The sequence below is a fragment of the Cervus canadensis genome, chromosome 15 (genome assembly GCF_019320065.1).
Source record: "Cervus canadensis isolate Bull #8, Minnesota chromosome 15, ASM1932006v1, whole genome shotgun sequence".
Taxonomy (NCBI): Eukaryota; Metazoa; Chordata; class Mammalia; order Artiodactyla; family Cervidae; genus Cervus; species Cervus canadensis.
The window spans coordinates 7,675,367-7,702,060 of NC_057400.1; the positions used below are offsets into that span (position 1 = coordinate 7,675,367).

The 26,694-nt window shown below is 49.4% G+C and overlaps 1 protein-coding gene and 1 long non-coding RNA gene across 3 annotated transcripts in view; one reads left to right on the plus strand and one right to left on the minus strand.

Annotated features, from left to right (window-relative positions):
- Positions 1-637: 637 nt before the first annotated feature.
- On the plus strand, positions 638-7,411 carry LOC122453751. The gene is made up of 2 exons (XR_006273159.1): positions 638-3,273; positions 5,815-7,411. It is a non-coding gene; the product is annotated as an uncharacterized LOC122453751 (long non-coding RNA).
- STEAP3 (STEAP3 metalloreductase) overlaps positions 6,680-26,694 on the minus strand; it is a 52,337-nt gene continuing 32,322 nt past the window's right edge. For both annotated transcript variants that reach the window (XM_043487905.1, XM_043487907.1), the window contains exons 3-5: positions 25,834-26,361; positions 16,813-16,977; positions 6,680-9,501 (exon numbers count right to left, since the gene is read on the minus strand). In XM_043487905.1, coding sequence (XP_043343840.1) covers positions 9,220-9,501; positions 16,813-16,977; positions 25,834-26,361 — 975 coding nt within the window. In that variant the 3' untranslated portion in view covers positions 6,680-9,219. The remainder of the gene's footprint in view (positions 9,502-16,812; positions 16,978-25,833; positions 26,362-26,694) is intronic.

A 26,694-nucleotide genomic window follows, 5' to 3' on the forward strand; every position in this document is an offset into this window, starting at 1 on the left:
GATGGGTTAAATATCTCATGTCCCAGGCCATCTCCGGAAAAGCCAATTCATACTCACTTCTGTATCCCCCTCCTTCTAGCCTAACAATTCCGAGGGGGTCAAGAATTTCACAGCAGACGGGACACCTCCTGGGGGAGGGCAGAATACGAGCATACAAGGACCAGTTTCCTATCCTAAAAATCCCTTGGCGATTGCTTAGTAATAATTTTTCCCAGACAGCGTGGACACACCTCCTAAATGACCATCACAAATTTCCTTCCTAAACCCTAGCACACTCGTCGACCTGTGTACCAAGCAATCGCCGCCTGCCTATTCCAGGCTCCTGTGGGTCCCCGCTCCTTCTGGTCCCCCCCAGGGGGGTGATCAGGCCCCCTCTTCCACCCTGCCGGGTGGGCTCCTCCTCACCTGAGCGCTCAGCTCCCCTGCTGCCGTCCACTACCTGCTGACGTGAAAGGTCCGGGCATTGAAAAGGAGAATCCTTCCAGAGGGGCGAGGCGCCTTCCCCCCTCTAGGAGATTCAAGCCACAAAGCCTCGGGGTGGCCTCAAATGAGACCTGTCTCCTCAAAGTGAGGAGCTTCCCGGCCAATGCACCAAATGTTATAGCCACGCGTTCCGGGAAACAAACTCACTCAGAAGGACAATGCAGATAGTGGAGTGCAGTTTATTACGCCGGCGGGCCCAAGGCAGAGTCTCCTCTTAGCCAAGGGCCAGCTATTATTTTTGAATTGTCTAGTTCTCTCTTCACTTTTGACAGTTTTACTTCATGTATTTGGGAGGTTATTAGGACATTTATGTTTATAACTGTTATATATTCCTGGTATATTGACTCATTTATTATTTTAAGATTCTGACTCCATTAAATTATTTTGTCTTAAGTCTATTTGTCTTTTTTCTTATAGTCATGACAGTTCTCTTTTGGTTATTGTTTGCATAGAGTATCTTTTTCTATCCTCTTACTTTCAACCTATTTGTGATCTTGAATCTGAAGTGTTTCTCTTGTAGCCAACAGATAGTTGACTCATTAAAACAATCCATTTTGCCTTTTAAATGGAGTGTTTGATCTTTTTACATATAATGTAATTATTTATAAGGTAGGTCTTATGTCTCCCATCTTGCCATTTGTTTTCTATATATCTTCTCTTTTGTGCCTCAACTTCCCCATTATTTATTTTTTCGTGTTAAATGGACATTTTGTAGTGTACCATTTTAATTCCCTTGTCATTTCTCTTCCTATATATTATTTTCTTATTGGTTGTCTTTGAAATTATAATTAACATATTAACTTATAACAATTTAAGTTGGGGTTAACACCAACTTAATTTCAGTATTATACAAAACTTTGCCCCTACATATATATTAAATTCCATCCTCTCTCCTTTGTGTTGTTTATTGTTGTACAAATTACACTGTTATACACTGTGTGCCCGTCAACTAAGATTATAATGATTGTTTTATGTGTTGTCTTTTAAATCAGATGGTAGAAAATGACAAATAAAAAATACCTTTATGTGTTCACTTCTGTCCTTACCTTTATTGGTGTTCTTTACTTTTCATCTGAGCTTGAGTTACTGTCTAGCATTCTTTTAATTCGGTCCGAAAAAAAAAACAAACCCTTAGCATATCTTGTAGGGTTGGTTCACTAATGATGAATTATCTCGGTTTTTGTTTGTGAATATCTTCATTTTTCTTTCATACTCGAACACATTTATAATGGGTATTTTGAGGTCCTTTCTGTGAAATTTGATATCTGGTTGTTTCCAGAGACAGCTTTTGTTGTTTTTTATTCCCAAGGTGTATGGGTTACATTTTCCTGTCTCTTGCATGCCTCATAATTTTTTGTTGGAAACTGGACATTTGAGATGATATAGTGTAGGACTCTGGGTACTCGTCTCCCTTCTTCCCCAACCAAGATCTGTTATTTTTGTGTGCCTGTTTGTTTTTTAGTGACTGGATTATTTTAGCAATATTTATTTTCTCCATCCTATAAAGTATGAAGTCTCTGATGTTGTTCCTCAGGGAGTGAAACCAAGCAAGACCCTGTGGGCCTCCCGGGTATAGAAGCATTTCTGTGTCCCCATTCCTTGCTTGTAGGGAACAAACCCCACCCTCCATGACCTTCCCTGTGTCCCAAAGAGCAGATTCAAACAGTTGCTAATCAGGGAAGGGAGGAGATTCAGAGACAAAGAAAGCACAGCCAAGAAACAACAGTGCAGTCTTGGGGCAGGGTCCTGTTTCTACCTCCAGATACACACAGCAATATCCGTAAGCTGTTTATAGAACTAAAACGCCCAACAAATGCAAGATGTCAGCAGTTCTTCATTCTAGAGAAGACCATCTGAAGTCAGATGAAAGGAACCAGAGAAGCTCATCAAGAGATTAGCTGAGAGCAGATGAAAGGAGTGCAGGCCCCGCACACACCCTGATCCTTATCAGCAGCCCCACTCTTGAACTATTGCTATGAAACTCCTCACCAAATCCCCCCAGGTTGGGACAGTTTTCAAGGGCAGGAGCCTGCTGTGTCTCCCTTTGCCTGGAAAAGCAGTAAAGCTCTTCTTTTCTAATTCACCCCAAACTCCGTCTCCAAGATTTGATTTGGCATCAGTGCCCAGAGGCTGAATTTTCGGCATCAGAAGACCCAGCTTGGATACTTCCACACTCATCTTGGGATGATAGTGGTATTGGTCGTGCTGTTTCTTTCCCTGACCACACTCAGTTGTTAAACCCCACTAATTGCAAGCTTATTGCTCTATTGTTTCTAATAATGCTCTAGGGCATAAATTGTCCTACAAACTAATCCAATCAAAGTGTGGCTCCTTTGGAAGAATAGTTTCTGAGGTATGTTTGATATTCTGACTGGAAGAGGATTCCTCCCAGCAGTCCTACTCTTTGAGTCTCTCATAAACTAGCTATCCTACAGTTTAGGTTGTGTTTTCTTAAAAATCCATGAATCTCTTTCTCATTGTCTTTCACCAAAACCTTCACTATTCTTGATAGTGCTCTTAGATTTGAAGTTTTCCATGCCCTACTGAAAATGAAATCAGTTCCTTTGGGGGGAGATTAGGAACTACCTATTTTATAGTCTGCTTCTCACCCAGCCGAAATCACTGAGCCAGGGCTCCAGAGCTGCAGGCATGGACAATGACAAGCTTCTCTCTGAATCATACCTCTTCTCTAGGAGCTGAGTGATCACTGGAATGTGCTGGCAACAGCCTGTAGCCGCTTTGGCTTGTCTCTCCTGGCATGAAGCCTTCACATAGGATGGTGCAAGGCAGGTGGGCCCCAGTATTTTCAGCATGCCACATCTGGGCAATAACCTCTATTCTAAATGTGGGGGCTGAACATAAGAAGGGAGCCTCCACCTCTCAATGACACTTGCTTAGAATTAGCTTTGCTGAAAAAGGTCCATCTAGTCAAAGCTATGGTTTTTCCAGTAGTCATGTATGGATGTGAGAGTTGGACTATATAGAAAGCTGAGCGCCGAAGAATTGATGCTTTTGAACTGTTGTGTTGGAGAAGACTCTTGAGAGTCCCTTGGACTGCAAGGAGATCCAACCAGTCCATCCTAAAGGAAATCAGTCCTGGATATTCATTGGAAAGACTGATGCTGATGCTGAATACTTTGGCCACCTGATTTGAAGAACTGACTCATTGGAAAAGACCTTGATGCTGGAAAAAAGTGAAGCCAGGAGGAGAAGGGGGTGAAAGGATGAGATGGTTGGATCATCTACTCGATGGACAAGCTTTGAGAGCTGGTGATGGACAGGGAAGCCTGGTGTGCTGCAGTCCATGGGGTTGCAAAGAGTCGGACATGACTGAGTGAATGAATTGATAGGCAGCTAGGGATAGGATGTGAAACACTGAAGTTCTGCCTCTCCTAGGAATAGGATCCTTTCAATGGTAGCTTGAGGAGAGGGAGTCCTATGTCCTTGGCTGCAGAAGTCTGGAGTCTTCACTAAGCTGGAAGAGTGAGGAGGGTAGTCTCTGTTCAAAGACTGCCTACTTGTGCCTTTGTTACCAATTTTGGGGTGTGTGTGTACTTGCTAAATCGCTTGTCATGTCTGACTCTGTGCGACCCTACCAGAGGTCACACAGAGGAGCCCATCAGGCTCCTCTCTCCATAGGATTCTCCAGGCAAGAATACTGGAGTGGGTTGCCATGCCCTCCTCCAGGGGATTCTCCCAACCTAGGGATCAAACCTGTGTCACCTGCGGCTCCTGCATTGCAGGCAAATTCTTTACTGCCGAGCCACTGGGAAAGCCCAATTTTGGGAGTTCGGTTTTCTCAAATACATGCACTAAAGCCACCTATGCTCTAGACCTTATCTCTTCTTATACCCTCCAGAACTTTGACCTCTTTCTCTCTCTTCATGAAAGACTCCAGTTCATCTTGTTATTTTCCAGAAAATTTACAACATATTCAGATCAGAACCATGGGAAAAAATAACCAACTCTCCTAACCCCCCATTTCTCCAACCCTTTCTCTCCCCTACTTCACAGCCAAATCTTAAAATAGTATCTAGAATAGCCTCCATTTCCTTACTTCTCACTCATTCCCAGACTTTGCTTTATCCCCAACATTCCATTGAAATTCTCACCCTAAAATTTCCATATTTCCAGATTCAGTGGACATTTACTGCTCTTTACCCTACTTGACTTCTCCATAGGATTCAACACTGTTTCCAACATTCACATGAGCACACACACACTCTCTTTCTCTCTCTCTCACACTTCTTTAGCCCTTATTTTAAAATGTTAGTTTTAAAGAGGGTCAACAGTGTTTAGTTGAATATCATTGTGTTTCTCTCAATACCAACTTACTCACTGTAAGATCATTACTTATAATAATTTCTACTCATTATTAGTATTGTATATATATATATGTACACACACACACATTTATATATATCAGTTCACTTGCTCAGTTGTGTCCAACTCTGTGACCCCATGGACTGCAACATGCCAGGCTTCCCTGTCCATCACCAGCTCTCAGAGCTTACTCAGACGCATGTCCACCGAGTTGATGATGCCATCCAACCATCTCATCCTTTCACCCCCTTCTCCTCCTGCCTTCAATCTTTCTCAGCATCAGGGTCTTCGCATCTGGTGGCCAAAGTATTGGAACTTCAGCTTTAGCATCAGTACTTCCAATGAATATTCAGGACTGATTTCCTTTAGGATTGACTGGTTTGATATGTTAGTGTAAATTACTTTGGATTTGTTTCTACTTTATATTTCAATTAAGACCTTATGTTGATTTAAAGGGCTTCCCTGGTGACTCAGATGGTAAAGAATCTGCGTGCAATGCGGGAAACGTGGGTATGATTCCTGGGTTGGGAAAACCCTACATGTAGTAGTTTATATTATTTCTGAATTTCATTCATAGAAAGGAATTTTCAACATATTTGTTAGAAAAAGTTGGTGCTCGTCTGGTGAGATTGAGAGTTTCTGCTGTAGCAGTCCCAATTTCCTCTTTCTAAAGAGATCCAGTGCAAGTGAGCTTCTGCACTTCCCAGTGTCCCCCTTCATTACTTTTGAAATACATTCAGCTTTTCAAGTAGCTGAATGATAATTCTCTTTAACTAATATGAGTTATTTTGGTTGCTCCCTAGTTCTTATGTGAGCTACCAAAATAATGGATATTTTTTTTCATCTACTTTATCCCTTCTTTTTAAACCTACCTCTCCCAGCCTTATGCGTGGGAAGATGCATGCTTACAAACCTCCAAGTACAAGATTTTGTTTTTCTATTGAAAATTATTTGTAGTGAAGTTTTTTTTCTGGCCGTGGTTCTTATTTTGGAAAACTCTTTTCACAGGCTCAAAATGGCAAGGCCATCTCTTGGTTATTGTTCCCAAGAAATGGTTTTCAACCACTAGATTGCTTTCTGCACATGGGTTTCTTTTTTATTCCCTGGTACAAGACAATTCTGGTGGCTTCAGGAGAAAAGCGTGACCGCGTGACAGGTGGGTGTTCTGTGAACAGTTCCTGTTTGCCTGATGGACCCGGAGGCAGTGTGTGGGCCCACCTGGGAGCACCCTACAAGGAGCACATAGAGGGCGAGACTGAGGCTGGGGGGGTGTTGTCCCCCGCTACTTCGAAGAGAACAGGGTTTGCAGCAGCATCAGCAGTATCTCAGCAGGGCAGCCAGGGAGCTGGAGCCCAGGGGAAGCTTAACGGAGCAGACACGCACGGGCTGTGGGCTGTAGACTGTAGCCAGCAGAGTCTAAGAGAGCCATCGAAGCCCCTGTCACTCCGTCCGGGGATCGACACTGTGTGCGGCACTTGGGAACTTATTAAGAAGCACAGCCCTCATTCCCGACCCGCGGATCCAAACCGAGGTGTGGACGAGATCCTGACGCGACTCCTGTGCACATTACAGTTTAGGAGCCCTGCTGCTCTAATCGGACCACAGCACAGACACCGCTTCCTCCAGGAAGTCTTCCTGGTACTCCCTTCACCACCCCGGCACTCTGTCACCTGGATCTCATCTGTGTCCTCACTGGCCTTCTTGCTGCAGGTCTGCATGTCCCTTCCTCAGAGGCGAGTGCTAGCCCAGATCATTCTGTGCTCACCTTGCACACGACCTGACTCAGAGCATATTCCAATCAGAAGGCCCACTACTGGGCCAATGAACCAATGAATGGGCAGGTGATCAATGAGACAGAAATAACAGCCTGAAATTCATGGAAGGCTAGGTGTTTATTTTTGCTGCTTCTCAGACAAGCTCCTCAAGGTAAAAACAAAACACACAGTTTCAATAGCATAGATTTTAAACGTTCAACCTCATACCATGGCATTTCAGGTTTCCAGAGCACTTTGGTTCAGGCACTTTTGTACCCAGAGGCACAGAGAATTTCCCAGGCTGGAAGGGAGTGACTTACTCTCATGGGGGTGCGGTTGTCAGCTGCCTGATGAGGTACGGAAGAACAGCAGATGACACCAGGTCAAGGCCAAATGCACAGCCCACCCTGCCTTTCATGAGCTGATTGTCCGGTTGGGGTGTGGTCAGGCCCTCTGCTGCACCTGCCCCCCCTGAGGAGCCCCTGCAGCGGAAGGTGGGCAGGGAAGGGGAGGGAGCATGTTAGACTTGGCTCTGTGTCAGCATCTTTGGTGTAAGGAAACATCCCAGGCCCAGGGAGGGCCGGAGAAAAAGGGCAGCCAATACTGAGTGGGGCTGACAATCCTTGGTGAGTCCCAGCTGCCCGTGTTCTCCCTGCTTCCTATCAGCAGGAAGTTGATGGGCATTTTTGTCAAGCAAATGCTGAAATCTGTGCTTCGCCCACTGCCTTTCCAGCGAGCTTCTCTGAGGCCAAGGCTGCCGCGCCATCAGGGCCCATCTGGGAGGCAAGCTCATGCCGCCCGGCTCTTGAGCAGCAGACGGAAGACATCCACAGGAAGCAGGCAGTTTCGTCTGCACTGCTTTCCCTCCATCAGTCACTGGCCTAATGAGATATGCTTGCACTTGGCTCCTTTTTTTTTCTTCTTTCCTTTTCACTCAAGGACCCTAATGCGCTCCACAGACATGAGCTCATGCAGTCTCCATGGGGAGGCAGGAGCATTCGTTCTGTGGCACTCCTGGGTCAGCTTTTGCCAGCTGACTTTCTTTATTTCATGAGATGGTTAGATAACATCACCAACTCAATGGATGTGAATCTGAACAAACTGGGAGATAGTGAAGGACAGGGGAGCCTGGTGAGCTGCAGTCCACAGGGTCGCAAAGAGTCGGACACGACTTTGCGATAGAACGACAACAGGGTGCCCCCTGGCCTGGGAGGCCTAAGAATATAAGCATGACCAACACCCCCTTTCACGGTACATCTCACTGATGTCTTCCATCAGGACCGCACCCCTTTGTGTTCAGAGATGACACGTCATCCCGATGCTGCCAGGGGTTGGGGGCTTAGCCGAGAAGAGCTGTTTCTCTCCACAGGGGAGATAAAAGGTTTCAGTATCAATCAGTGAGGGACAGCATACAATCCAAGGACACATGTCCTGTGACCTCTCTTGTGCTTTGGGGCAGCAGTGTTTCCAGTTTGTAGCTTTGGTGGAAAAAAGACCTCCCACCTGACCCCCCATAGCTATTTTGAAATATAACCTTGCATTAGGAGGAACTTGGAGCCAGTATAGCTTTGGGGTGTTCAGAAGGCAGGTTCTCTGCCTGGTGGCAGCAGGAAATTTAAAGAGTCCCCAGTGTCCCTCCACAGGACAATCCAGTGAGGACTATCCATCCTTCAGCCCTCTGGCTGGGGCCCTGAGAAAGGCAGGCCTTGTTTCCCCCTCCCCCTTGAACCAACTTTTAGAGGGTCTGCTCCTGGGGAGACGTTCACACTAATGATTTACAAGCTGAGAAGGCACACTGGTTTAAATAACAGTCATCACCAACTTAAAGAAAAAAAGGTACACTTGTTCTCAAGACGGGGTTCATTAGTGGCTCCGCTAAGGAGGTGACTTCACACTCCCACAGGAGGATCAATTTGCAGCTGGTGGGGTGATTTCTGACTTTTAGGAAAAAAAAATCTCCCCAGCTCAGGGAGGATTAAGGGTAGCAGCCTCAGCCCCAGTCGCTCCCCCTTCCCACCTCCTAACCTGGCAAAGGATGAAGCTTCAGGTGGCTCCCTGGGCACAGACCTGGGCTCACCCCCACTGCCCTCAACCCCACCTGGCCTTCTGCTGCAGCCGAAGGAAGGGCGGCACCCTGCCCCCTGGTGACTGGTCAGCCCTGTGCACTTGGATTGGGCTCCAGGCAGAGCCCCTGTCTGCCCTGCCACCAGAGAGCCTCAGCTCTGCAACCCCTAGGGAAAGGAGCAAAATGGGCGGGGAGCAGGGAGGCGCACACATGGACGGAATCAAAGTACCAGCCTATCATTGCCTGTTCTGTGCCAAGTCTGCTCAGCTCTCTGCAGATGTCCCAAGTGTGAGCTGCCCTTCTCCTAACGTCTGGCACTGGCTTTCAAATCTACAGGTTGAAATCTCAGGGACTCAACTTTTGAGCTAAGTAAGTATAATTGTAAATTTTTTTTATCTATATGAAATACATGTGGACACATATATATCACACACAGGCGTGTCATTCTGAATATTACCGCACACATCCCAGGAATCCAGACCTCGGCCCACCAACTTGTGTGTGATTCTGCTGTCCTGCATGATCGAGAAGTCCTGGCAGACTCCGGGCACTCTCCCGCCTGCGTCTGGTTCCCCGGAGCTGGGTGCAGGCCCGTCACACGTGGCTTGTCTTCTGGGCCAGGGCGCGGTCCACTGGCAGTGTGAGCCTGACGGAACCATCCTTCTCCCAGCCCCTCCGGATCTTGGTGAGTCTGCGGCTGACGCACGGCAGGAGAAACAGGCCTTTGGCCAGGATGACAACGCAGGGCACCAGGAGGGTGAGGGTGAAGGTCGGCGGCAGGAAGAACTTGTAGCGGCTCTCCTCGAAGGCGCGCGTCCAGCCGTAGGTGAGCGTGTGCAGCGTGCTGAGGACCAGAGCCACGAAGCCCAGGGTGGACTGCGGGGGAAAAGAAGGCTGCAGTAAGGGGGCGCATGGACACAGCGATCCCGCCAATGACAGAGGGCAAAGACGCAGGGTGGCTTTAGTGGGGGTCTGGGTTCAAATCCCAGCGCCGTCGCTCACTCTCTGCATGATCTTATTACTACCCAAACTCCCTGAACCTCGGTTTTCCCAACAGAGAAATGGGAACAATGCTCGTATGCCAGTGTGTGTAAGAACCGATCGACTCGTGAGGATTCAATAAAACAACAATGCTTTTCCCCAAACTGTATTATTCATACCTCCAGTGGCTGCCAAAGGACTTAAGATGGAATTAAATTCAAAGAAGTTTAAAAACACGTTAGCGGTTTTGTGTATATATTCATACATGTAGAGTAATAAGTGTCTGCTAGCATATCAAAATCATAATTTCACAGATAATATTTGGCATAAGATAAGGCCAGGAAAAAAACAAGTGGATTTTAAGTTGATTTAAAGATAAACACAGGGTCTTCCCTGGTGGTCCAGTGGTTAAGAATCTGCCTTGCAATGCAGGGGACACCGGATCGATCCCTGTCTGGGCAGCTGAGATCCCACGTGCCGTTGGGTGAGGTATGGCCAAAAAAAAAAGAAAAGATAAAATAAAACACAATGGAAAAAGTTCCCTTGGCACTAACAGTGAAGATGGCTCTCAGGAGCCTCTAGGCTAGGTGTCTTCACAGTGTATACAAAGCCCATAGCACCACAAAGATGCTGTCTGTGGGTACTGGTCCCTTACTTCCTGCCCGTGCTCTGAGCTATGAACACCCCAGGTACAAACCCTACCAGGATTAGTCTCCTGCCTGGACGGAGACAAGTGATGCTGAGGAGATCAAGACCATCACAAATCCGAATGGACACTTTCCAGGCCACCTTACAGCAGAGCATCCCACCCTTGAGCCAGGTGTGGGCTTTTGTGGGTCAGTTCCAGCCGCGAGCAGCTCATCACCCCAAGTGCTATACAAACATGACTTTCTATGGGGACCATAATGTGAAAATAGTCAAGAAGTGCTGATCTGTAACTCCAGCCTCTGGGGATCTTTTTGCAGGTAGGGTTTCTTGCAAACTACAAATGACGCCTTCCAGATTTACTGTTGGTGCCAGTCTCAACTGACACCGTGACCCTCGGCAAGTTGCTTCATTAGCCTCAGAGAGAAGGAAGTGATTACAAACGCTGAAGTCAGAATTGTGGGGAAAGCGCTGTATTGATGCAGCATTCTGCAGCCCCCAGACCTGGCAGACAACAGTGCAGAGCAGAGGGCACCTAGCATTAGGGCTTTGTAGACGTGGGGAGGAGGGCACGGGGTGCTGAGAGAGTGTGGTGGGAGAGACCTGTGTTCACTGCATAAGGAAGATGCAATGACCCATCAAGCGATGAACACACATGCACTTTCTCCAAGGAGACACTGCAAGGGTCTAATTGAGATGCGGCGGCTTGATGGTACCTGAGGGTGCTTTTTACAGGTTGGCTTTGAGCTTTCCACGGAGAAGCTGTAATTGGCCTCCTGGATTTCCTTCCAGCCCAGCTTGTCAGCATCAATCCAGGGGCTTGGCTGAGAGATGCTGTCTTGTTTGCAATGCCCTCAGACATGGCTCTAAGTGGGTCTGATTTTACTACCGTACCTCATGCTTACCCCTCCCTGGCGTGGGCGGCGCTTTGCTTATACCGGCTCCAGTGTAAACCCAAGACGGTGAACCTCAGTGACTGGTTCAGAAGAATTGCTTGTAATGCTTTCACTAAAAATAGTAATAATAAATATTTTCTAATGGCTATACATACAAGTTCGTAACTAGGTTCGCAAGTATAACATTTTAACCCTAAGTAAAATACTAGCTGGGCTCCCCTTGCAGCTCAGTGGTAAAGAACCCACTTGCCAGTGCAGGAGACGTGGGTTTGACCCTGATGGAGGAAGATCCCACATGCCTCAGAGCAACTATGCTGGTACACAACAATTACTGAGCCTGTGTTCTAGAGCCCAGGAGCAGCAACTACTGAGCTCGATCCCTGGGTGGGGAAGATCCCCTGGAGAAGGAAATGGCAGCCCACTGCAGTATTCTTGCCTGGGAAAATCCCATGGACAGAGGAGCCTGGCAGGCTACAGTCCATGGGGTCGCAAAGAGTTGGACAGGACTTAGTGACTGAACAAGAAAAAAAATACTAGCTGCCAAAAGATCCCATCTCTATTCTTCCTTAGCCAGCTCTGGTTCTTCTTGGCTTTGTGACCACTTCAAGGATCTTTTTGTCACATCCTTGACAACTTCTTGGCTCAGTAGAGCCTGTTGGGAAAGACCACGGTTGGCTCTGTGCTACCCACAGCTACTTCAGGTGTCACATGAAAAAGCTGGCCCCCAAATGGGAGGCTTCTTGACTGTGAGTTACATGTAACCAGAGTCACTTCCAGACCTGTCAAGAATTCCAAATCTCCTAGCAACTTCTGAACCACACTAGCTTTTTCTAAGTTCTGATCTATTGATAATGAAGACTCGGGTTAAAGAAGTTCCCAGCATTGAGAAAATATTTGGGATTAATATCCAGAATATATAGAGAACTCTTGAACTCAACAACAACAAAAACAAACAGCCTAATTCAAAAATAGGTAAAGGACTTGAACAGAAATTTCTCCAAAGAAGATATATGAATGGTCAGTAAACACATCAAGAGATGCCCAACATCAGGAAAATGTAAATCAAAACCACTCCACATCCATTAGGAGGGCTATTATTCAAAACAAAACAAGAAAAGTGTTGGTGAGGATGTGGAGAAATTGGAACACTTGCTGCTAGTGGGAATGGAAAGAGTGCGGCCACAGCAGAAGATGGTAATGGTGATCCCTCAGTGAATTAAAAAACAGTCACCATGTGCTCTGGAAATTCCACTTCTGGTATATGTCCCAAGTAGCTGAAAGTAGGGTCTTGAAGAGTGCTAACTACAAGCACAGAGTCCTCACCACTAGACCACAGAGTAATTCTCCATCAGGAATAAATCTTCAACTAGCCTTCCAACCACCCCGATATTTCCCAAACAACTTCCAAGTCCCAAACCAGTGCTCTCCTCACTCAGATGAACTCACTGGGTTTTGCTGAGATGGCTGGGATGTGCCTTTTCACAGCCGGAGACTGTTTTCAAATCTGGCTGCATAGTAACATCACTTGGGGAGCTTGGGGAGCATCTTAATGCCCAAGCGTCAGTCCTAGGAATTCAGATTAAATTGGTTTGGGATGGGGCTCAGACATTGGTAGCTTTTACAAGCTCAGCAAGGATGCTGTTTGCAGACAGGACTAAGAATCACCAGTTTGGGAGACTTTCCTCACCTGAGACCGTCTAGCTCCAGGCTGAGATGTCTTTGTGGCCCCTCTGCTCAGGCTATTTGATGCAGGTGGACCCGGTCCTCTCTGTTCCTTTGACAAAGACCTACCCAGGGCCTGAATGGGCTCACACTCTGCACTGTGATGCCCTCCCAGATGCTGCAGCAGTGAGAATCCACCCTGGCCCAGGAGCGAGTCCTGGCAGGCCCAGTGAGGCCTAGACACCTCCCTTGGTGACATGTCCTGGGGCTCCAGTGTTTCGCCCATGCTCTCCACTGTCCCTGGCCCTGATTTGGAGAGTGATGGACTGTGCTGGGCAAACAAGACATGCCCTGGGAGACAATAAAGACCTGCTCCCGTTCAGACATCCTCTTCCCTTCACCATCCAGAATCCCACGGTGACGGATGGCAGGAGGGCCCAGCCTCGGGCTGATGGCTCACAGGGAGGGCTGACAGCCAAACACCGGCCAATGACAAAGGGCCTTTTGACTTTCCAATCCCAACGAGAAGCCTGGATGACTCCAGCAAGTTTGTTTCCCTAAAACTCACTCTCCTTGGGAACAATTTAAAAACCCCAGAACAACCAAAGGGAGGCATGGTCTTGCGGCAATTAATGACTCCCACAACAAGCTAAGGCCATTTCTATTAGATGTAAGCTTGTTAGTGGGAAAGAAACCACCAGGGTGTTGCTGGCTCCTGCCAGTGCCCAGTTACTGTGGTGGGCAGGGGCTTTGGACTGTTGCTCACAAGGCTGGGATCAGAGCAGGCCTCCGCTATTATCTCAGGCAAGTGGCTAGAGGGGCAAGGCCACAGGAAGCTCCTCTAACTATGGGGCAGAACCGAGGTGCTAAGAGCTGAACCCTAGTTCCTTTTCCAGTTGAGCTGCACTGACCTGGTATTCTGCAATCTGACCATGTTTAACTGGCTTAATTAGGAGCAGTTGGCACAGCCCAAAACAACAGCAACAAAAACATCCAAACAAAACCCCAAATTAAAAACTTTGAAAACAGCGTCAGGAACGTACACACAGGTCAACTTGTTGCATCCACACACTGTTCTGATGGCTTGCAGATCAGTAAATCATTACAGACCCAGAGGTCAGGCCAGGCCCACTGGGAACCACGTTGTCTCCACAGTCAGTTTCCAGGCCGTGGTGACAGTTATTCTTGGCTGGGGAAGGAAATGTGGTCGGGGTACTCCTCGTTATAAAGCAGTGTGTACCTTACGGAGAAGCTCACGTCAAAAACTAGACAGCCACCATTGGAGGCATGTGTCATGCACTATACACGTCCTCAACACAGATTCTCCCAATGACTACAGGAGGCGGACACAGACAGTCAGGACACAGTCTGGATGCTCGGAGAGGCTCGGAAACTGTCTAGCGGTGCAGGGCTGGTAAGTAGTGGTCTTGGGACTGAAACCCAGGTCTGCTGGCTCCACCATCTCAGACTGTCACACACCACATGGCATGCACTCAAGTCACTCAAAGAGCTTATAAAGACAGATTCTAGAGCCAACCCATAGGTCGGGGTAGTCCTGGGTATCTGCATTTCTCCAAGAGCTCTGTGACTTCTAACTTTTTGATGTCAGCTCACCATAAGAATCGCATTTTCATTACCGCCCAGTACACAATGACATCTATCCACATATGTATCTATAATTACTGAACTGATACAACTGAAAAAAAAGATGTCTGTGCTTAGAACATGTGAAGTGCCCTGACATTTTGGGAGACATTCTACTCTATTTCATATTTAAAAAGCTTGTTGTAGACCAAAAATTGATTTCATGACCCATCAATGAGTGTCCACTGCAGTTTGCAAACCCTGCCTTGGACCATTCTAAGGCCCTCAGGGGAGTCTCTTGGCCTCCCCTGAGTGCTGAGTGACTCAACTGTTCAGTCTTTTTCTGCTTCCTACTGGGCTCAGAAATGGGCAGTTGGTGGCTTAGTGATCATGGAAATGTGGCCACATGCCCTGAGAATAATGGCGAATCACTTTGTATGTGTGTTTTACACATAGTCTTGCACAGTGAGTCGCAGTATTCACTCTGGAGGGAATTCACTCCACTCCACAAGAGTGTAAGGTAAGGCTTAGGGAGCGCACATGATCTGCCCATGGTTCCAGAGCTGGAACAACTCTGTTCCTTCTCCATGTCAGCCCTTGGGAGATAAAGCATTTGAGGACAGAATGTGGGCACTGGATTTCCACAAGTAAAACCCTGCCTTTCCACCCCTCTCTCGGCCTTCCACCCCCCTCTTCCTGCAGCATCAGCAGGACTTTCCTATTTGTATTTCAACTCTTCAGTATGTAAAGCAGAGCAGCTGCTGAGGTCCCTGTCAGCTTTTGCTAACAAAACCAAATCCTCCGGCTTTCTCTGGCAGCAGGAGCCGGGGCTTGTAATCTACAGCTGCTTAAGGAAGCAACTTTCTGGTGAGGGGAGCAAACTGCAGTCTGTTTTAATTGTGGATAAACCATGTACCCCGGCAGACTCCAGGCAGGAACTGGAAAATCCCAGATTTGGGTGTTTGACACATGAGGATTAGTGGCAGATAAACAAAATTCTTTCTTCCCCTCTTTTGCCAGCATGTCGTCAGGCCTGAGCATTCCTCCAGAGACCTTCCAAGATGCGCAGAGCTAGTGACAGTCAGAAACTGACATATAAAACACTGCAACTCCGTCTTGTTCTAGGCTGTGCACGCGTCCCCAGTTAGGGAACAATTAACTTGGATTACATAAGAGTACCGCACCATTGGTGTCCCTGTTGGAATCTCATGCTGTGTCCTTGCTGCACAGAGAAGATATGCAACAGATGTTTGTCGGCAGTGGGGGTGGGAGTGATAGCTGTTCCCTGCCCTGATACCACGTCCATGTTAGAACCCGGTATTAATCAGCACTCCTCACTGGAGTGGGTGAGCTAGCGTGTCAGTACCGGGGGCTGACCACGTGCTCTGTATAGAGAACAGTGGGCGATGCCAGAGGAATGCAAATGTCCCTTCCCAGTTGTCCTTAAAATTAAAATATGGCTATGCCTGGCTTTAGAGGATGAAACAGCAACCCACTCCAGCATTCTTGCCTGGGAAATCCCACAGACACGGGAGCCTAAGGGGGCTACAGTCCATGGGGTCACAGAGAGTCAGACATGACTGAGCATCTGGGCATATGCACACGTGCATGCCTGGCTTGTTCGCAGGTCTAGCACAATGCTGGGTGCAGAGTGTGTGTTCAGTAAACACTGAGAGAATAAATGCATGAAGAACCTTCGCCACTAGTAGCAGATTCCTAAGTGTGTTCTGTAGAGTGTAGATAGCTGTTATGTGGGTGGTGGTGGTGGGGGGAAGTGGGGTAGGGAGGGTGCTACGACTCAAATAAGTTGGCTGAACAGGGTTTGCTTGTGGTAGACATTAATTTGATGTGCCAAAGTGCATTGTGACTAACTCAGGGGCAGCGGATCTTTTCCCAAATGTATTTGACCCCACATGTCCTTTTCCATAGAGCGGTGTCCTTTAGAAAATGCTGTGGTTTATTTCTTATAAATTGGAGACCCTCATGCCCACTTCCTATCCATTGTGCATGACTCAAGAGGTCAAAGGGAATAACAGGGCCCGGTTGAGCAGAGGGTGCTGGGTGGGCCGCTAGATTCACTCAAGGGCTCGCTGACTCCCTGGCCAGATCAGCGACATGTCCAGTGACTCCATGTTATGGGATTTTGTTTCAGAAGCCGAAGAATTGCAGAAACTGAGAATGTGTAGTCCAGGGTTCAACGTTCTGCCATCTGTTTTTTTCACATGCCTAAATCTGGCTTCCCCAGATGTGGTGAAGATGAGCTGGTCCCAGGCAGCCCCTTTCTCGGGAGACCCGGGTGAACCTGCCAGGCTCCCGGGACACCGGACTGAGCGGTTCTGTTGCACAGATTATGAAAACCCAGGCAGCATGGGGATGGGAAGGCGCGTGCGCGGGAGAGGCAGGGCCCAGGCTGCCTCACCTGGACAAGGCTGAACTCCTTCCAGCTGAGTGAGTTCGCGATGGACGGCAGTGAGGTGACAGCCAGCAGGGACAGCATGCCGAGGGCCAGCACTCCCAGGGACACGTAGATCTCCATCCGCCACACTTCCTCCTCATTCCAGAGGTGACTTTTATTGGTCAAGACCTGGTACAGATGGAAGGAAAACCATGAACACTGTGGCCAAGGTTGATGCCCTGGGATTTGGGCCAGTGAGGAATTTGGGATGGGAGAAACACAGTAACAACCAACATTTCTACTTTCCACCTCATGTAATGTGTGTCTAGCTCTGTTTGAAGCGCTTTGCAGGTATCAGCTCACCTGATCCTTAGAACGACCCTGTGAGGGAGAGTTCATTACTGTCCCCGTTTTTCAGATGAGGGAAACGAGGCACAGAGATCAAGTTACCTTGCCGTGGTCACACACACCTCAGGAGATGGCAGAGCTGAGCTTAGGAGACAGGCAGCGGGCTCCGAAGACATGGCTCCCTTCCCACAGCTTTCACAAATTTGCCTGGGGCCAGTCAACCAGAGCAGCCACGAGAGCCAAGAGTAAGGAGCCAGAGAATTTGACAAGACACAAAGAACCTCCAAACATGACCATCTCTCAAGGTTTTCGGGTGCCCAGGTCCCCCAGAGGAGGGAGGAGCTCTGTGAGCTCAGAATCCCATCAGCGAGGCGGGCTGCTGCCCCTGCTGCCCACCTCCCCTCCCAGCCTTCTCACCCGGACCCTTGGTCCCCCAAGCTGCCCCCATCACTGGTTCATACTCCAGACACACAGACACCAAACCCCTCAACGTTTCCTAACTAGCCCCCAGCTCCCATCTTCCCACCCAGCTCCTCATTTCTGTCTGAGGAATATAGCTTTGACTCAATTGTGGAGTCCCATACTGAAGTCACAGGTGTGAGGCCTCTGATGCAGAGCCCAGATCCAAGGTCACCTCTGGAACTGACTGAGCCTCATTGTAACCATTGCCAAAACCCGCCCTGATCCTTACTGGCCAGATTCCTGACTCCAAATTAGGCAAAAATGCCCCTCCTCCCAACCCCTCCCCCCTGGTACTCACCCTATTGTGCCCAAACCAATCACCTGATGCCAACCTTCCGGCAGGAATTTTCTTTGTCTTGAGGCCATAAAAATTGGCTACCAATCCATGGAAAGCATCAGCTCTCCCTTGAGCTGACCAGCTGTTCTAACAGCGTCCCATCCTCTCTCCCTGGTCTGTCAGGAGGTTGGCCCACTGTGCTCACCGCCCCCACACTACCTCAACTCTTTGTTCTTAATAAACTCACTCCCATCTGAAATGCTCTGTGTCTGGAAGTTCTTTTCCAACCTGCCCTCGGACTGCCATGACATCAACCACTGCTACACAGCAGAGGCCAAATCCACTCACCAAGCAGACCCATGAGCACTAAGGAAGCACCTACTGTGCCAACATCCATCGGATCATCAAAAAGCAAGAGAGTTCCAGAAAAACATCTACTTCTGCTTTATTGACTGCACCAAAGCCTTTGACTGTGTGGATCACAACAAACTGTGAAAATTCTTTAAGAGATGGGAATACCAGACCACCTGACCTGCCTCCTGAAAAACCTGTATGCAGGTCAAGCAGCAAGAGTTAGAACTGTACATGGAACAACAGACTGGCTCCAAATCAGGAAAGGAGTACATCAAGGCTGTATATTGTCACCCTGCTTATTTAACTTATATGCAGAGTACATCATGAGAAATGCTGGGCTGGATGAAGCACGAGGTGGAATCAAGATTGACGGGAGAAATATCAATAACCTCAGATATGCAGATGACACCACCCTTATGGCAGAAAGCAAAGAAAGAACTAAACAGCCTCTTGATGAAAGTGAAAGAGGAGAGTGAAAAAGCTGGTTTAAAGCTAAATATTCAGAAAACTAAGATCATGGCATCTGGTCCCATCACTTCATGGCAAATAGATGGAGAAACAGTGGGAACAGTGACAGACTTTATTTTCTTGGGCTCCAAAATTACTGTAGATGGTGATTGCAGCCATGAAATTAAAAGACGCTACTCCTTGGAAGAAAGGCTATGACTAGCCTAGACAGCATATTACAAAGTGGAGACGTTACATTGCCAACAAACGTCCATCTAGTCAAAGCTATGGTTTTTCCAGTGGTCATGTATGGATGTGAGAGTTGGACCATAAAGAAGGCTGAGTGCCGAAAAATTGATACTTTTGTACTGTGGTGTTGGAGAAGACTCTTGAAAGTCCCTTAGACAGCAAGGAGATCCAACCAGTCCATCCTAAAGGAAATCAGTCCTGTATATTCATTGGAAGGACTGATGCTGAAGCTGAAACTCCAATACTTTGGCCACTTAATGTGAAGAACTGACTCATTTGAAAAGACCCTGATGCTGGGAAAGATTGAGGGCAGGAGGAGAAGGGGATGACAGATGAGATGGTTGGATGGCATCACTGACTCAATGGACATGTTTTGATTAAGCTCTGGGAGTTGGTGATGGACAGGGAAGCCTGGCGTGCTGCAGTCCATGGGGTCACAAAGAGTCAGACACGACTGAGCGACTGAACTGAACTGAACTGATCTGTGTGCTAGGCCCTAGGCCACAGACAGCAAAGACACCTGCCCTCATAGAGTTCCAGATCCCCCACTGAGCCCCAGGGATGCACCCATTGACGAGCCACTGCAGGCCCAGAGGTGTCCACTCCCTTCCTCCCCACGGGGAGTGCCCTTGCACCTGAGCCCCCTCCAAGCCAGGCTGACAGATCCTCCTATTAAAAATATCATTTCCCAACTAGACCAGGTAGCAGAGTTCCTGGAGGTCAAGGTGTTCTCTCAGAACACTGGGAAATGCTGGTGCTTCAGTTCTACCCACAGGACAAGGAACAGCATTTCCCTTAAGAAACATGACCAGGCTTTAGCAGGCATGTCTCTGCTTTGCAAAACAGAGTCAGTCAGGTTTTTGAGAAACTATTTCAGCAGACGGAAAAAAAAATAACCCCAGTGCAGCTAGGAGATGTAATAATAAAAATGAATCTAGTGGGCTGAGCAAAAATGGTTGAAAAGCTTATGAGAAAAAGTTGAAAGAAACTGAGCCAATGCCATCCATTGAGTACTTTTCCTGCCATTTGTGAAAAACGATGGACTCTGTTCTATTTCAGGGCAGGCTGGCTCTCGCTGGTGTCATTAAGCCACAAAAGGACCAGGAGTTTGCATACCCAGGTTCTCACCCTGACCACGAGTCCTGTGAAACTCTGGGCAACTCCAGCTCTGGGCCCCCATTTCTCCAGTGACAGAGCAGGAAGAGCTCGTGTCTGAAATCCCAGAATTTTACTCCCTCACCAAACAAATGTCATCACTAGCTAGGGAAGGCGGGGCCGGATATTACCCTGAAGGGGGCTGGGAGGTCTCCCTCCTACCTGAGCCTGGTGGAGGCTTACTCACACCTTCCCATGACTAATGACTGCTGCTTGTAAGTCATTCCCATGTTCTGAGTTGTTTGCTCTTCACATATACTTCATTAGTCACTCCCTCCTGCATTTTGGTAAGATTAGGCAGTTAATGTCACAAGAGTCTGGATGATGACACACACCACATTTGCTTGCAAAATGTCTTGTTTTTTCCCTAATATTTCCAGTCAGCAGTGATGCTGGGAAGGGTTTGGGTGAGGCAGGCGAGGGAGTCGTGGGTGGTGAGGAGCCTGTGTGAGCATCTGGACAGTAGGCCGTGGGGGTCTCCTCCAACCACAGCGCTGTTCTCAGGGCTCCCAGCGACCAGGGTCACACGCGGCTAACCGGGACATAGATTCGATGGCTCTCCACTCCCCTAGGGATTCTCCCACGTTCAGAGCTAATCAAGCTGGCTGCCTTGACACGATGAGGACAGCGCGCATCAACAAGAGATGGAACGCTGGCATCCACGCATGACATTTCCTTTCCCTGTAGGTTTCAGGTTAGAGGCAGAAGGGCTCAAGGACAGGAGACCAGAAAGCTCACCATGTCCCAAGAGTGGGTGGTGGTTGGCAAGAGGGTGATGCTGACCTCCAGCCAAACCCAGAGAATATGGTAAGGTGGGAGAAGGGTCAGTCTAGGGTGCTGGTGAGAATGGCTTCGCTGTCCCAAGGCCCGGGTTCCAATGCTGGCTCTGCTGCTGGGGGGCAGTCCTGAGATCCAGGCAGTCACTTTCCAGAGTACCGGCACCTCTCTCTGTTATTGCAAAGACTAAATGGATGATGTGTGTGAAGTGAGAAGCATGTGACTGGCACATAGTAGATGATTAATATAATAAATGGCTGGTGCTGTTGGTCTTAATGGCAGCTGGAAAGTTAGGCTAGTTCTTTCCCCAAGCTCTACCCAGACTTCTTTTGAGAGATGCCTGGTGTTAGCTTCATGGTGGCCAAGCTAACAGTCACTCAGTGAACATGCACTGGGACTCTGTGTTAGGAACCATGGACCTCAAGGGGTGGAAGACCCACCCAGTCATGGGAATCTAGGCTGGGCAGACATGTCAATGAGTGATTACACAGTGATGCAAAAGAAATATCATAGATATGTGGCCCAAACACAACAGATTACGGAGGTGGGAATGGGAAATGGGAGAATGGCTGGAAAGGCTTAATAGAGGTTGGGTTTTGAAGGAGGAATAGGAGTTTGTCAGACTCCCAGGGTGTCCCAGGTTGGGGTATCCAAGCTGGAGGAATGAGCTCTGCCCATTCAGAGAACAATATGGGACCTCATTGTGACGTGTCAAAGAAGCACTGGGGAGATGAGGCTGGGGACAGAGCCCAGATGCATTGTGAAGGGTCTGTCCTTATCCTGGGTCACCGAATGCTTTTCAGCAGTGACGTGATCACATGTGAGATCTAGACAGTTCTCTCTGACAGTTTAGACTAGATTTGGGGTGAGGGGAAGAAGAAGACAGTGTGTGCATAAAAACATTTTCTTTGATATTAATTTTGATCTTAAAATATATTTCTAAGGCACCATACAAGTAAATCAGAAAGCACTAATAAATGAAATGTGATTTACCATGGAAATAAGTCAGAAAGTGCTAGTTACCGCTGGTAATACTGTTAATACTGTCGATAAACATGGTCTCAGAGGTCTTCTCTGCGGCTGGTATACAGCTGCGTCTCCAAATCTGGGGACTTGGGGTTAAAGGAAATCTGTGTTTCCTATGCCCAGACTAGCGTGCTCCTGTCCCTCTAGTCGGGCAGCCAAGGTGGTGAGTGCCTGCCTCCTGCAGGCCCTGAGAGGGCAGCCCGAGGGCAGACTGGGAAAGTCACCGGTCACAAACTGCCCCCAGAGCCCTGCTGTTAGGGGCTGAATGCAGAACAACCTCAGATGCCCAGTCTTGGAGCCTGAGGGCACGGTTGACCTGCGGACTATCCAGTATCTGAACCTCCAGGTTCAGGCAACTCATCATTTCTTGGGTGTGCCTCCTACTTCTGGGCTGCTCTGCTGTTAAACGCCACCCCCACCCCCCCGCCCCCAACCCTGACATACCCACAGCAGCCCTGGCTCTGCCCTTCAGAACACTGCAGAACAAGGTTCGGCCCCTTCGCTTGACTTTGCTATCTGTCTCTGATCCCATCCTGTGGGAGTGATGGTTGCCTGGCAACCTCCACTGGGGCCTGCAGCCTTACAGGGCTTTGAAACTCAGGGAAAATGACCTTGTACTTGCCCCTCTGTGCCTTGGTATTTGCATCATGGCAAAACTATATTAACATAATATCAAGAAGAGATGTGGGGACGTCCCTGGTGGCACAGTGGATAAGAATCTGCCTGCGAGACAGGGGACATGGGTTTGATCCCTGGTCCAGTCGATTCCACATGCTGCAGGGCAAAGAAGCCCGTGTGCCATAGCTCCTGAGCCCACACTCTAGAGCCTGCAAGCCACCGCTGAAGCCCATGAGCCCTAGGGTCCGGGAGTGACAACTACTGAAAACGGAGCGCCTAGAGCCCGCGCACCGCAACTGCTGAGCCCGTGCGCCCAGAGCATGTGCTCAGCAACCAGAGAAGCCACTGCAATGAGAGGTCTGGACACGGCAACAAAGGGTAGCCCCCGCTTGCCTCACCTAGAGAAAGCCCACGCGACAACAAAGACCCAGCACGGCCAAAAATAAATAAATGAATGAACCAAAAACAAAACTAGAAAGCGCCTTTGCAGGGCAGAGAATCTGGAGAGTGGCAGTCAGAGGTGAGCGGGGGAAGGGGCAGCCAGGGGTTTGCCTCATGCTCTGCTGGGAAGGGGGCATCACCTTCTTCCCTACCCGCTGCCTGGAATACCTGCCACCCAGATCTCCCACCTCCTGGGCAGCAAGCACTGTGCCATACCCCAGGGAGCTATGCAGGACCTCCTGCCCAGGGGAGAATATCAGAGCGCATCAAAACCACCAGCACTGGGGAAGTCCTCCATCTCCACCGGGGTGCTGAGAACCGAGGAGGGTCTATGACTCGCTCAAGGCCAAGCTCTTTGTTCCATCAGTGATGCTAGAGGACAAGAGTCCAGGGTTCTGGGCCGCAGGCCTGCATGCCACCCTGTGCCAGCTAAGGGGAGGATGAGACTGTCTTATTTCATCCTGTGGCCTTAGGGCCTGGTAGAGTAGAACTCAGTGAATGAATGAGCTCTGGGATCACTTACTCAACTGGTAATTTGGACGTGTTTTCCCTGTAGAAATTACATGGGCATGAACTTGGATCTGGAAGAGAATGGCTGGATCTGCATCCCACCTCAGCCCCTTACTGGCTGTGTGACTTTGGCCAAGTAACTTAAGCTCACCATGCCTCAGTTTTAGCACTTGTAAAACAAGGGTAGTACAGCATCTGCCTTATAGAGATAAAGGCTAAATGAATTCACACTGGGTATGTAAAGCTCTTAGAATGCTACTTAGAACATTGTAAGCTCTTTTTAAAGAGTGTGTGACCATTATTTTTCCCTTTTTTTCTCGTTCCCAGCAGGTGTCTTGCTTTTGCACCTGAAGTCTGGGTTCCAACTTTCTCTTATGAAAGCCCAAGCCTACAGATGCAATGATGCCAGGTGTCCATGGGTGGAGAAGGACAAGGGCATTTGAGAAGCTGCAAGCAGGGAAGCAGGAACCCATGTGAGTAGGGCTGAGGTCTGTGGTTCCCAGGAAGCGGGCCCACCTTGCCCCACAGTCCTGCTCTGGGAAGAGGCCAGACCTCTGAGCAGATGGCTGCATGGCAGAGGTACCTGGGGAGGGCACAGCCTCCGTAGGACCCCTGCTTCCCCAGCAAGAACAAAACTGCAGTTGGAACCACGGGTGGATGAGAAGGGTCTCATTGGATGACTTAAGTGTCCTGGAGTGCGTAGGACCCACACACCAGGCCAGAGGCTGAGGGCTAGAGGTAGAATCAAGCAGGTTAGGGAAAATAAAGAAAAGCAGTGTTGCTTGCAGACCTGAGCTTTGGAGTCAGAATCAGGCCCTGTGAGTTTGTAAACCAGGAGGAAGCATCTGGGGGGCCTATTTCTGTGGGTACAGGTGCCAGGGGAGGCTGCCTGTGGTGCTGTCTGGCTTGGCCTGAAAGCCCTGCATTCCCAGGAATCCTGATGGCAAACGAGTACCATCTGGCTTTCCTAAATGCATAATTAATGTGCCCACCCCTCAAAAAAAACATATAAATCTGCAGCCTTCCCCATCTCAGATGACGCAGCCTTCCCCATCTCAGATGACGGTAACTCCATCCCCCTAGGTATTCAGGCTAAGAACCTGAGCACCTCATTTATCCCAAGTCTATTACAGCAATCCTGTGACTCAGGCTTCAAAATATGCCTTCAGTACGTTCTTGCCCCTCTGCTGCACCCACCCCATTCCAAGCCTCCCTCGCCTCTCGTCAGGGTTCCTGCATAGCCTCCTAACTGATCTCCCAGCATCTTCATCTGATCAAGTTAGAAGATCTTCTATCTTCTCCACCTGGCAGCAGAGTGAGCCAATTAAAACCCCGGATGGATCATCAGTCCTCTACTCAAAACCTTTCGTTGGCTGAGAGTCTAAGGCCAAAGCCCTTCCTTGCCTTCAAGGCCTCCCTGGTGTGGCTCCAGCCTCCCAGGTCTCACCCACCACTGCCTCCCTGGGCTCCACCAAGAGGTCCTCTTTGCTGTTCCTCAAAGGTGCCAGGTAGCTCCTCTCCTTCCAACCCGTGCTCACATATCACCTGCTCCAGCACTCCTACACCACCCTTTAAGGGTGCACCCCACCCTTCTCCCGTTTTCTTTTCCTCCTTAGCAATAGGCACGTGTGCTCAGTTGTGTCTCTTTGCGACCCCATGTATATAGCCCGCCAAGCCCCGTGTCCATGGGATTCTCCCGGCAAGAATACTGGAGTGGGGTGCCATTCCCTCCTCCAGGGGATCTTCTCAACCCAGGGATCGAACCCACATCTCCTGCATTGGCAGGTGGATTCTTTACAACTGTGCCACCTGGGAAGCCCTCCATAGTGATAACTACCTTCTAAATACCCTCTGTAACTTATAGCTACACTTTAAGTCTCCCTGACTTGGGCGCATAGAGACTTTGATGCTTTGTTCACCGATACGCAGAATCTCGGACAGCAGGGTGTGGACACGGCCCCGTCTGGCAGGATGGTGCTGTGTGCTTAGTCATGTCTGACACTTTGCAGCCCCCGCCAAGGTACTGAAGGCCCACTTTGAAGCTGGAGTACAAAGAATCACTGTAATAGACGTGGGATACCTAAGGTGGTCGAGGATGACACTGGGAACCTAGAGGGATGGAGCTGCCCTCAGTGTGGCCCACCAGGCCCCTCTGTCCGTGGGATCCTCCAGGCAAGACTACTGGAGCGGGCCGCCATTCCCTCCTCCGGGGGATCTTCCCAACCCAGGGATCAAACCCCCAACTCTTGCGTCTCCTGCATTGGCAGGCAGATTCTCCACCGCTGTGCCACTGGGCAGAACTGGCAGATGACAAGTGGCGGGGTGTCCCTAGGGGACAGCCGGCACCATGACTGGCAGGAGACGACTCCCGAGGGCCGTACCTGCTTGAGGGCCAGGTTGACCAGGTCGTAGCGGTGGGAGCGGCGCAGCGGCAGGCAGAGGCTGTAGAGCGCGTGCAGGGCAGCGCAGAGGAAGCTGAGCAGGCCGATCTGCTTGCGGTGCTGCAGCCAGTGGTCCAGCCAGTCGGGGAAGCGCTGGTATTTGGTGCCCCGGCGCAACTGCAGGGCAGCGGCCAGCACGCCGGGCAGATAGACCAGCGACAGCAGCACGTAGGCCACGCAGGGCAGGGTCGTGTTGACCACGAACACGGGCAGCTTGTAGAACTTGTTCTTGCCCTCCTGCACGTAGGGCTCCAGCACGTCCCGGACAAAGTTGTAGGCGTAGAAGAAGATGAAGAGCCCCAGGGCCAGGAGAGCGGGCACCTTCCAGCCTGGGAAGAGGCGCAGGGGCATGGCCTCCACCTCCCGGGCTGAGGCCAGGGACCCCATGTCCACAGGGGTGAAGCCCATGGCCCGCACCATCTCCAAAACAGTGTGCTTGGCTTCCGGCTGGTCACTGCAGACGGGCACCTGTGGGGAGGGAGGTGGGAGGCGTCAGATGGGGTCCCTGGGTGGGGCCTCAGAGAGCCTCCTGGCCAAACTCCTCTCTAAGTAGCCGAGGAAACTGAGGCCCAGCAAGCTGCCAGGTAAGGTACAGCTGGAGCAGAAGGTGGCCCTGACTCCCAGCCCAAAGGCCTTTCCTCGGGTCCCTGTGGTCTCCCTGTCTCTGACCCAGCAATGCCCACTACTCAAGGATAATGGCCAACACTCATTCAACAGTGAGCATCTCACCCAGCTCATAGCCATCAGCACCCACAAGCAGAACGCCCATCTAGGCAGCCCCCAGGAGCCCTTGGAAGAGGC